The sequence below is a fragment of the Bolinopsis microptera genome, chromosome 5, assembly GCF_026151205.1.
Source record: "Bolinopsis microptera isolate Bmic1 chromosome 5, MBARI_Bmic_1.0, whole genome shotgun sequence".
In the NCBI taxonomy this organism is placed as follows: domain Eukaryota; kingdom Metazoa; phylum Ctenophora; class Tentaculata; order Lobata; family Bolinopsidae; genus Bolinopsis; species Bolinopsis microptera.
The window spans coordinates 3,554,496-3,567,144 of NC_087076.1; the positions used below are offsets into that span (position 1 = coordinate 3,554,496).

The following is a 12,649-nucleotide window of genomic DNA, read 5'->3' on the forward strand; positions in this document are numbered from 1 at the left end:
GTTTAATTGAACTTTTCAACAAGAAAATGTATCTATTCTAACATTTCTAAGAAAATGTCCAAATTAGGACATAGATGACTAAAGATGACCGGGTAGTGTGAGGTATTTATGCTCGATGAGACAGGAGCTGAGGGCGTGTCTGTTCAGATTGTAAAACTACCGTTATCAGTTCGGTTTGATAATCCCAGGTACTTTATTAATACTTACAATTTACTTAATTGTTTTAAAAATTGGTCTGATGCTAAATCGTTTGTGACTTCAATGTGATCTGGGCATTATCCGAGAAGCGCGGACCAGTTTGTGCACCTGGCACCAGTTCGTGCACCAGCTCGTGCACCAGCCCACGGACTACTTATGACATGATGATAAACAGAAACTCTATCCTATTCAATGTTATCATGTTTGGTTATCTGTATTCTGAGCTAATTGTTTTCACGAGCGTCACTGTCTGTCCTCTGCTTATCAGAGAAACGATGTGAAACTTTCACAGCGAGACCGTAACCAGATTAGACACCAGATGGCACTTGGCAGTTGCGTCATGCGTCCTAGGTTACCCCTCACCATGCATCCTAAACTCAGCTATTCTCTCTCTGTTGCGTCATCTGTTCTTGGCTACCCCCTCGCCTTGCGTCATAGGCTACCATCTCGTTCCCCAACTCAGCCATTCTCTCACTTGTGCCTTCCCGTTCTTCTGTTCTCATCTTAATTTGATTTGAATTTCTCATTAATATCATTTCTATTTAGGTCATATTTGTTGTAAAAAAAGTCACCGTAGATTTAAATTAAATATTTTACTTTGTTTTATATTATGTTATGTATGATCTAATTATGTTTATCTTATATTATGTTGTGTATGCTCTAATCATGTTTATCTTATAACTTTAGAATTGTGTACATTGTCATAGATATTTTGCACAGTGTCCCCTAAGCCTCTTATTATAGACCTTCGTTACGTGTCCAGTCTTTCTAAATGTGCTGAAACACTCTGTAACACTGTAACACTCAGTAACACTGTAGAACCGCATTTTAATATACTTTAATATGGTCAGCCTCCCCTCCCCCCACACTCAGTAACACTGAATATTGTATGTTCTCTTACTCCCTGCTGATAAGTTTTATCATATACTTTAAACCAGTATCTTGATACCACTTCTCCTCGTTATCTCACTTCTTGTTCCATTTGCATGGCCTCATTTTGCCGATGTCAGCTGATACCCCTGCTGGTGTATCAAGCATTATCTTATCAACATGAAGACTTGTAATCCAATACTTTTTTGCTTGTCAGCTAATTTAGTTAACAGTTTGCGTCCATTACTTCCTCAAATGCTGCCATTATATCCGGCATTTTAGCTTATAAGCTCCATTCTTGGAAGTAGTTTCTAGGCAAAAACCGTTCAACAAATTCTGGCGATCGTATTTCGTATTTCCCCCTTACCTCTAGTGAATCATGAAATTGTTACTAAGTTAATAGATTCTTGAGTTTCAAGTGTCAAATAGTTGACTGTCTGGCATCCTATTACAAATAAGTTTCTTGAGTACATTTGATACAATTCTCATTGTTACCTTCCGGGTCTTTCTTTTTTCTTCAGAATATCGGTATTATCGGTATAGCAGGATTAACTCCTGTTTTTTAATGATCGCCTATCAGAATCATGATGATTTCTTTGTCTTGTTGTGTGTACGAACTACGAGTATTGCTGATTCCACGACCCTTTTGACATATCTCAACTTTCTCAAGTAACTCTGTAAATCTCAGTGAAGGAGACATGTCTCAAAGCCCCGAAGAAGGGAATTCTGAGGGATCAGAAAGACTTGAAGAAGATGATCAACTGCTATACGTTAGTCCCTATCTTCTTAACCTTTTAGTTACGATTTATCTTAATCTGATTACCAAGACTCAAAAATAATTTGGTCGAGTCGGTGATCTCTTTATCGTGAGATTACCAGACAGTTGACAATTTTGTTGCGGGTTTTCACTGAGCGGGTTCATACCTGTGCACCTTTTTAACAGCGCAAGTTTTTTTAAAACTAGTATATAATATACCTAATTCCGACTTATTGATACAGGATAACAATAAATTATACAACTCCTCAATGAGAGTGGAGGAGGAAGATCAGAAAATCCTCGTTCATTTCGACGAAAATGAGTCTACGAACTTCAGCTGGAAGAAACTTGCCGTTTTTATGGGTCCGGGATTTCTCATGAGCATCGCTTATCTTGATCCAGGTAGGAATTTGGGTATTATTGTATCTTTACCAGCACCATGGGATATGTTTCATTTATCGTTGAAATCTTTAACTAACTCTGAAACTAAATGCTCAGACAGAAAGACAGACCACTCGGCCATTGTGAGGTGTGTAAGCCTGTCTTTCCAATAGAACCAGCTCAATGGTTGTCAGATTCAAAATAAAGCTAGGTTTAAAGTTTACTTCTCTCTTCAGGCAACATAGAGTCAGACCTTCAGGCCGGTGTTGTTTCTGGGTTTGATCTGTTATGGTTATTATTATTAGCTCACGTAATGGGGTTCCTTCTCCAGTGCCTTGCTATCAGGTTCGTTTTTTAATTATTTTATATATTTTTCTAGAAGTTATGTTTTTTAAACTGATAATAATGTATTTAATAAATGAGTTCATTTAGAGACACTCTTAATATACCAATTATTATTGCTATCAAGCTGCTCCATCAGATTCACACCCCTCCCAAGTATCTGACTGCTATTCCACCAGGTTGGGGGTGGTTACTGGGAACCACTTGGCGGAGGTGGCTCACGCTCAGTACCACGTGGTACCACGTGTCATTCTCTGGATCATGGTAGAGATTGCAATTATTGGCAGTGATATGCAGGAAGTAATAGGTAAAGATGATGACTAACCCTTAACATTAGCTGCGTACAAATATACGATAAAATTGAAACTCTGTTGTTTTCTTATAAAAGAGTGATTAATGTTCAGTTATTTAAGTTATTAAGTTGTTTAATTTGATACTGACTGACTGTGTACAGGTACTGCAATAGCACTGTATATCATATCCAGTAAGAAGATCCCTATCTGGGGTGGGGTTCTGCTCACCATCATAGACACTTTCACTTTCCTTTTCCTCGACAAATATGGACTACGGTTCGTTAAATACACTTATATGGAATATCATTCCTCTAGTTTTTTTCTCAGTTACATTTAAATCCTGTTTTCAATTATATTTGATACTGTGTACTATGTACTTATGACCAAGTTACATAATTTTTACAGAATCGTAATCAGCTTGGTAAGACGAATCTTTTAGTACCAAATTTATAATAGTTAAAGACACAAAATTTGTAAAAAAATGTGTACAATTTGTACAAAATTTATACAAGGGGGGACCCTTGTGTTCGAGCTAGAAAATTATTTAAGACAATTTGTCTTCTAAAATCACCTATTTGGTACTAAAAGATTCGTCTGATCAAGCTGATTACGATCCTGTAAAAATTATTTCAAAAAAACTGATACTTTTTGAGTAATAAGCATTTTAATCTGCCATGTTTGGCCCTTTTTTACGATGAATTTTACTAAGTCGTTTAGGCCACATTTCATAGCTTAAAACTCAAAATTGAGAGAAATCCTGTTCCAAAAAGCTTTCCATGATCATCAACTACACTCACAAGAAGTTTTGAAGCGATATCTGATGACCTGGGCGAGTGGTAAAATGTACAACTTTGGTGGTAGGCAAAAATCCCAATTTTTCTGTACTGTGTAATTAATGTACTGTGTACTTAATGTACTGTGTACTTAATGTAATATAATGTATACTTAATGTACTGTGTAATTAATGTACTAAGTACTAACATATCTCGCCTGGCAGGAAGTTGGAAGCGTTCTTCTGTTTCCTGATTGGAGTAATGGCGGTTATGTTTGGTATGGAGTACTTCTGGCACCTCCCCGACCAGGTGGAGATCGTTAAAGGGTTCGTCCCGGGCTGGGGTTCAGGACATTGGGACACCACAGTTACTATTCAAGCTGTGGGAATGATCGGCGCTGTTATCATGCCACATAACTTCTACCTTCACTCTGCCCTCGTGCGATCTCGTGAGGTTTGTCATTTTCATCACATGTCAATTGTTAATACAATAATCTCACTCAATAATACTTCATTTAATGTATTTGATGGAAGGGTTCTCCGTTCTAGTTACCTTACTTGGCATATCTTCAGATCGACAGAACGAACAAGGGAGCAGTTAGAGAAGCTAACAAATATAACTCTATTGAGTCAGGACTGGCCCTTGTCAGCTCATTTGTAATAAACTTCTTTGTGGTGTGCGTGTTTGCTAACGCGTGGTACTTCAACAACGGTCCTAATATGGACTGTAAAACTACTCTCAATCTCACAGGTAACAATCCCCGCCCATCCTTCCAACATAGTGAACATCCCGTCTTCTTCATTGTATTACACCAATCATTAATTTTAAACTAACCACCAGAAGGTATTGACTATTGACTACTAGTAAATAGCACTAATATCACCATAACTGTGCAGATGATTCAGTGGACCTCTATAGCGCCGGAGAGTATCTAGAATGTAAGTTTGGATCTGCTCTAAAATACATCTGGGCTATTGGTATCTTGGCTGCTGGCCAGAGTTCTACTATGACTGGCACTTACTCAGGTAATGGCGGTTTCTTTATCCATTTTCCCGATCTATGGCTTTTGAGGCAACGCTTCAAAAAATCATTATCGAGGGTTAGAAATCGAGATTATTTCATGATATTATATAACGACCGAATTCGCATCCGTCCGCTCGACTATTATAGCTAGTGCATGCGCCATCTCTGAAGATGCTATGGTAATATTCGCAAAGTTATTTTATATTACGTAACTTCCGGGATGAAGCACTGTCGTAGATGCGCGGCGCTAAACAGAACCAAAAATCGATAATTAGAACTTGCATACAGGACTGAGTGATTTAAATGAGTTGGAATAAGTTATATGAAAGGATGTAGATCGGGACATTGAGCGGCCGCCCTCAAAAGAACTGCATTTCTTGTCGTCAGCGTAATCTGGCTAACGACAATTTATGGAGCTTAAATTAGAACCTGATCGTAGTTTCTCTCCAGCATTCTTTGTGTTATTGGTGAAAGGAGCGTGACTTATATTACTTATTTCAGGTCAGTTTGTGATGGAAGGTTTCATAAAACTGAAACTCCCTCGCTGGAAAAGGGTTCTGATCACTCGGAGTATTGCTATCTGTCCGACAGTCATCCTAGCAGTTGTCTCCAACAACAACATCGGCGAGCTCTCCAACTTGAACGACATCCTGAACATTCTCCAGAGCATGATGCTCCCTTTTGCTCTGCTCCCCATCCTCCAGTTCTCCAGCGACAAGGCCATCATGGGCTGGTGCAAGTCACCAAAGAGCATTCTGGCTGTCATCTGGATTCTAGCTTTCCTGATATTTGGTATCAACGTTTACCTGGTTGTTGCTTCTGTGATAGGATTCAAGCTGAGTCATGGCTACATAGCCCTAGTGGTGCTGATCTATGTTATCTACAGTGTAATTGTGGCCTACTTTCTCCTGCAAGCACTGAAGATAAGGGTTCCTCTGCTAGAAAAGTGGTTCCCGTCACCCGCTAATAGGGCTGATAATAAGAGAAATGTGGCCGATGCAGGACCTCATCAGTTTTCTGAGAGTGATAGAATTATTGAGAATGAAGTGTTTGGAGGGTAGAAAGAGAATTGAAAATATTTAGGTTTATTTGAACACGATTTACTGATTTGGCTCTAGCATACATCGATGAGGTTATGTTTCGGTTGAACAACGATCTTTATTTTGACTGTTTTAAATTAAAATGATGCCTGTAATACCGCTGAAATTATTTAAAAAACGATTCATTTTTCTGTCGGTTATGATTTTAGTGAATTTTTTACTAAACTCAGATTATTTTTTGATTATGATCAGTTTGCTCACAGGGAAGTGCTCTGCTTGCCAGTGCTTTTAAGCTGCAATTTCCGTCCCATTTTTACTTTTATGTTTTAATTTTATATTATTTAATCTTCTGTAAATTTGAGTTATAAAATGTAATGAAGCAACGTTAACCCCTGATTTTTGGTAAAATTGTATGTTTGAAGTCGAACTCTAAACTCACACATGATCGCATATAATATATGATATATATAATATGATACAAAAGAATTGTCTATCAATAAAATATCCGTGATTGGTGATACAACAACTGGGTCATCTCACCCAATTTTGATTGTTGATAGGGTCAGATGACTCATGACTGATGTAGTGTGAAAAGTAATATTTTTTCTTTTCAATTATATTGACAAATTCGTCGTGACCTGTCCCACTCCCAGTTTAGAAATTAAGCATTTTATTTTGTTATCAAGGATTTGCGAGGGGCATTGTTATCGGTTTTTATTACGATGTGTTAATCAGTGCGAGCTACATTTCAATGGGCTATCTTCGGTTCGCGGTTGGGATGGATATCTTTGTATGCGATTAACACTTTATTTCAAAGAATACCACTAGCTTCTTCCCTGTTAAGTGTTACCACGGGCTTTCTAGTATATAGTAATAATATGATGGCATAAATTGAATTCTGTACTGCAAAATTACTCGTTCCTGTCACAACTTGACGGATGTTACTCGTCTAAATTTCTTCGAAGTAGCGCGCGCCGCTTTCTTCTCGAAATGGCCCGACGGCATGAGCTACGAAGTAGCGCGCGCCGGGCCAGATCATTAACAATGGTCAATGATTGGGTGACTGTAATCAATTAAATTTGATGAAACTTTCAGGAAATCTAAGTTTGATCAATATCTATAATCTCTGAAATTTCTGTGAATGTTTATGAACATTATAGCCTGGGGTCCCCAGGTAAACATTTGATTGGACCTAGTTTATAGTTCATAGTTGTGGATAAGTCAGCCACCTTAATGTTCAGGTTTCGTAGCACATAGCAGGGCAATGAACATAATTGTTTATTCCGCATCGTTATCAGTTATGCTTACCTGGGGACCCCAGGCTATAATGTTCATAAACATGTAGACACCGAATAGAGATTAGGTGGAATGACAGACTGAGCGCTGCCCAGTAATTCGTTACTATGTATGCAGAGCTTCGTTGCTATAATGGAAGGGATGGTATCATCAATCAACTTAGTATAATGCTTTTTGGTGTCCCTTAACTATTTAAAACACATATGTTGACTGTTGAGTCTCTAGTCGGATTTTATTGTAGTTCAGGCGATTCAGGGTTATGCAAAAGCCAGGCCCAAATTCATTTTAAAGTCATAGCAGCCACAGTACCAGGTTGCAGAGTTGGTTCATTACTCAAAGCACACTTATCAAAAACGCAATCTATTAAGGCGTTTGATCAGTCAATTTAGTCATTACGATGACGTCCTTATATGGAGTAAAAATTTCCCCACACTGATAAAAAAGATTCCCAATTAAGAATGAGATTAGTTTACATCCAATTAAAGACATCAGTGATTTCTCTCCGTGGAGACAGAGGTGCGAGAAAAAACATTGTTGATATTAACAGTCTAGATCTTAACTTGGAGCCACAAGGCCAAGGGTAAAAAATTTTTGATTGTTACGGGAATTTTTTGAATTCTTAAAGGGTTGATTTTATATAGGGTCATTGCTATATTATGTGTATATTGTTTGAATAATTTATATATTAAAGACATCTGACAGAAAAATGTTCTCCAAGTTACGTAAATATCAATGGAAATGGACTTTGATGGATAAAACTAATTAGATTTGATCGAAGCCCAAACAATGGTTGGGATGTGATTCACACAATCAGCGTAAGAGTTAGCACTAATATCATTTAGGTCCGCATCAAACTAGCTCTGATGTAGTTCATGTTTTGTAATGTGAAAGGTTCCATTAATTTAAGGAGTAAAGTAGATTTCCATTAGCCAATAGTAACCAGTGTCAAGCACTGGTCGTCCTAAGATAAGAGGGACTCTTCATTGCTTGGCTAAGGCCACATATACCAATGAGCATTAACTGCATAGTTTAGGAACTAGACTTCCCAGCTAGGCATACACATATACATGTGTGCATGTGAGTGAAGCTGTGCCGCAAAACCAAAATTACTGCAGAGGGAGTGGTGTGTGCTGAATTAAATTGTATATTGAAAATATATACGAGTATATGCCTCACAGAATGGCTAGCCTCACAGAATGGCCAAATTTGTAAATGTTTTTGTAACTAATTTTTTATATAAGACTGGTAGGTTTTGTGGATACCATATGAAACAAAAGTCTTCTGGCAACACTTCCTGTGGTGAAATCATTAACTAGGACCACATTTTCTGGCATAAATATGACTGTTTATGTAGAAATTTTTGAACTAAGTTTGCATTTTGGTGAGAACTTCTGGCACCAGTATGACAGAAGATGTTTAAAGAATAGTATTCATCAAACAAAACGAACATTGTTCAATATAGGAAGAAAAAAATGCTAAAATGGTTACACGCCTCACAAAATGGCCAAAATATGCCTCACAAAATGGCAAAAATTTAAAACTCCTTTTATTGATGTAGACATGTTAGTTTTGATGGTCTAAAGTATTCACAAGCTATTTATCATACAATAACACCCCAATCTAGCCGAATGAAGGTTATAAATCATGAAATCAGGGAATATGAACAACGCCTCATAAAAAAATGCTAAAATGGCTACACGCCTAGCCTCACAAAATGGCCAAAATATGCCTCACATAATGGCCAAAATTTAAAACTCCTTTTATTGATGTAGACATGTTAGTTTTGATAGTCTAAAGTATTCACAAGCTATTTATCATACAATAACACCCCAGATGAAGGTTATAAATCATGAAATCAGGGAATATGAACAACTCCTCACAAAATGGCCATTTTTGGTGTAGGAAATTATGCCCTTTTTATTCAGTTCTAAGAAATTTCACCTATATGGGGGTGTTAATGAGGCATATTTATACCAGCAGAATGCCTGAAACAAGAGCCAAAGGTTTTAGAAAAATAAAATTTTCTCGTTTTCATTTTTTTTGGCCATTTTTTTAAATTTGTGAAATAATTTTTCACAGCTCAGTTTTTTCGTGAGTTTTAGGTTATTACCCCATTCCTTAATAGGTTTTCTTACAACGTGTGGTGATAGAAATTTAAAAAGTATCTCCATCAAAAAATTATATTAGAAATTCAGATTTGGCCATTCTGTGGGGCATGTTTTTTTGGAGGAAGATTTTCCGGCCAATTTTTCTCAAAGAAAAAATGATTATGAGATTAAATCAACCCCCGGGAAGAAAAATATGAGTGTCAACTTAGCTTCTTATGAGATAAAAACTGGAATAAAGTGTGTTTTGTGATTTTGAGAGACCTTCCTTTTTTGGCCATTCTGTGAGGCATATACCCGTAGTAATGATAAATGATTTAAACATATGCCTGCTCAAATTTAGATATTTACAATCCACCTGATAGAACATAGATTTGTTGTAGCATTTAAAAAGATAATCCATAAACCATTCGTTAATGATAATTTTTTAAAAGGTGCGGTTCAAGTCGCAAATGGTGTAATATAACAAGAATTATGAAATAGGAATTAAATTTTGATAATTTTTCTTTAAAAACAACTATTGCAAGATGGGGGCTTATAATTTGTATTTTTTTATTTGATTTTAAATAAAGGATACAATTTAGAAGTTGCTGCACCAAGATCATAAATAGGTAGCAACCAAAATATCAGATTAAAGAGGTGAGGAATATGCTCACGTGATAGGTTTCATAAGAATGAGACTTCGCTTCTCTCTACTCCAGAGCGTCCTCACAGCTGTTCAAGGGGGGGGGGGGGGGGGGGATGCAACGACCATTAATGTCAGTAGATGGAATTTTGTCAAAACTGACATTGTCATTAATGGTCATTAATGGTCATTAATGGTCATTAATGGTCATTAATGGTCATTAATGGTCATTAAATAATTGAAATTCTGAACTATCTTGGAAGCAACATGTCCAAGAAATTTACAATTATGATCACTTTGTATCACTTCTATAAAGTTTCTCACAGCCCCCTACATAGATTGCCAGAGTCTCGTTTGAGAAAACGAATTAATATTCGCCTAATAGAGGCTCGGACCTCGGTTTCGGAATGAGTGCCAAGCACCATTCTGTTATACGTTGGTAACTTGTCTTGTCTGTTTGCTTGTTTGCATTTGACTTAGTATAAATGCTTGTTTGCAGTTGACTTAGTATTTAAATGCTTGTTTACAGTTGACTTAGTATAAATGCTTGTTTGCAGTTGACTTAGTATACATGCTTGTTTGCAGTTTGCGTGGATTTGAATTGTATTGATTTATTTGTGTTGATTGCTTTTGATAATTTGGATTTTCAATACCTCCTCACAGTACCTTCTATGCCATCGTCGAACATTGCCATGGCAAGTATTTCTCAACTCTGGTATAGGGCTGCTTTTAATCTAATGGTTTGATGTTACGATTTACTTTAATAGTAATTAGAATATTTTAAGCGAATGCTGAATCAGTTTCTTTTACTTATTTGTATACGTCGACGTCGAACAATTCGAAAGGGCGACTCATTAAGTGCTACCTTTGTTCCAAAAAAGGCTAAACGTCCCCTTCGTTGCCTCGGTACCATCTTATCAATGAGTGTCTCTGCTTCAAAAAAGGGCAACTGCAGATCTAGACGAATTCCTGCCGCATCAATTTGTCCCTATCATGATGACAGTGCTCGATTTTGGGTCAAAACTGCCGAAGGCAGAGTATTGAACTGTAAACGAATTGTTCTATCTAATCCTAGGAAAAGATCAGCTTTTTTGTTGTCCGATTCAGACTGATGACGATGTATTTCATGAAGTGCTAAAGTTGAATAAGTTCATCTACTGTGTAATTACTATATAATCGACAAGCATAATGATTTGGCTAAAATATAAATCTTGATATGATATAAGAACGGGAACGAAGTATTTAATTTTAATACCCGTGTTATTATTATTTTATTATTGATTGTTATTTTACTATTGATACGATCTGATACTCCTAAATTGCCCTTTGAATTATTATTATTGATAACTATAAGTCACCAACTGTTATCTGGTTTAAATCCCGTGGCCGCAAAATTTGTTCTTCATTACATTCGAACTTAATAAATGTAATCCCTAACTCACTCTGGAATCCACTCAAGTGATATTCTGGAAGGTCTGCCTAACCACGGAAGATTCTATTCTAAGTTTTCTCTTTCGAATCTCTAATTGTAAATGTAAAATAATAACATATACTTGTAGTTAGTTAACTTAAGGTAGGGTCTAAGTGATGCAGGCGTCCGTCCTTTTCGCTCTAAGAAGTGCCGGAAAAAACATGACCATTAATGTCAGTAGATGAAATTTTGACAAAACTGACATTGTCATTAATGGTCATTAATGGTCATTAATGGTCATTAATGGTCATTAATGGTCATTAATGGTCATTAATGGTCGTTGCATCCCCCCCTGTTCAAGAGGTCAGGGGAAAAGCTGTCAAAGAAGTCCATGATGGATTCCTATTTCACTGTGTTTAATCTCCTTCTATATTGTGAATCATAGTATGACTGTTGGTATGACACCCAGCTTGGATAATCTGGCTGTTTTGAGTTAAGGCCAGAGGGGGGGGTAAATGGCACTTTTCTAGTTTTCACATATTTGATAATAGCTGCTGGAGACGAACAAGAAGAAAAAAACCGGATCAAAATCTGACCTTGCGTTCCTGAGATATCGCGCGCTAAATTTTGAGGTTTACCTGTAATTACATGTTAAACTGGATCTTTAAACGGCTGTAACTTTTTTGACCTTTCGATTCCTTAGTTGAGAAAACCGGCCACTCCCTGATCTTGAGGTTTGGTACAGTGGTTCCGTAGACAATTATCCTCATTTATTATGTGAGCGATTTTTTTTATTTGACTCGGTTCTCGAATTATGAGGTTAACCATGTCAAAAATTCGGAAAATTTAGCTGGTTAACCTCATAATTCGAGAACCGAGTCAAATTTAAAAAATCGCTCACATAATAAATGAGGACAATTGTCTAAGGAACCACTGTACCAAACCTCAAGATCAGGGAGTGGCCGGTTTTCTCAACTAAGGAATCGAAAGGTCAAAAAATGTGTTTTGAGGTAGATGCAATTTAGTGTTTTCAAAATTTTGAATATTCACTGGAATGTATCACAGTTCGTTAGTTAGGACTTTTTATACACTTAATAACGTTTGCTTGATCAGACCTGGCCGTCCCCTAAATGATTTTAGCCACTTTCAGTAGTTAATGTCCTTGTATTGTAAAAAATGAGGTTAACCAAGACTTCCTGTAAACACTAACTGCTTAAAATTTGGTTGTTAACCTCGCTTTAGACCATATAACACTGGGATTGGTTTATCAATATGTTATTATATATGTAGTAAAACATTTGCACAGTATAACGATTAAGGTTTTGAGGTTAACATGTAATTAACTGGTCAGATATTCAAAAAATGAGAGGTTAACCTCATTTTTTAGCCATTTACGGGTAAAATCTTCTACTAAAATATGGTCAGTTCAAATCACCTTTGTCACGTGATTATAGTTGTAGGCATTGTGATACCAATAGATACCTCACTTCGATATTGTGGTACATTACATAAGTAAGAATCGTATGTATATTCCC

At 36.7% G+C, this 12,649-nt stretch overlaps 1 protein-coding gene across 1 annotated transcript; it reads left to right on the plus strand.

Annotated features, from left to right (window-relative positions):
- Nucleotides 1-21: 21 nt before the first annotated feature.
- On the plus strand, nucleotides 22-6,135 carry LOC134815614 (NRAMP-like transporter smf-3). The gene is made up of 10 exons (XM_063824164.1): nucleotides 22-188; nucleotides 1,757-1,838; nucleotides 2,068-2,227; nucleotides 2,443-2,551; nucleotides 2,728-2,855; nucleotides 3,003-3,117; nucleotides 3,839-4,067; nucleotides 4,187-4,364; nucleotides 4,511-4,639; nucleotides 5,139-6,135. Exons 1-10 carry the CDS (start codon nucleotides 109-111, stop codon nucleotides 5,696-5,698), a joined length of 1,770 nt encoding a protein of 589 aa, XP_063680234.1. The 5' UTR covers nucleotides 22-108; the 3' UTR covers nucleotides 5,699-6,135.
- Nucleotides 6,136-12,649: the final 6,514 nt, after the last annotated feature.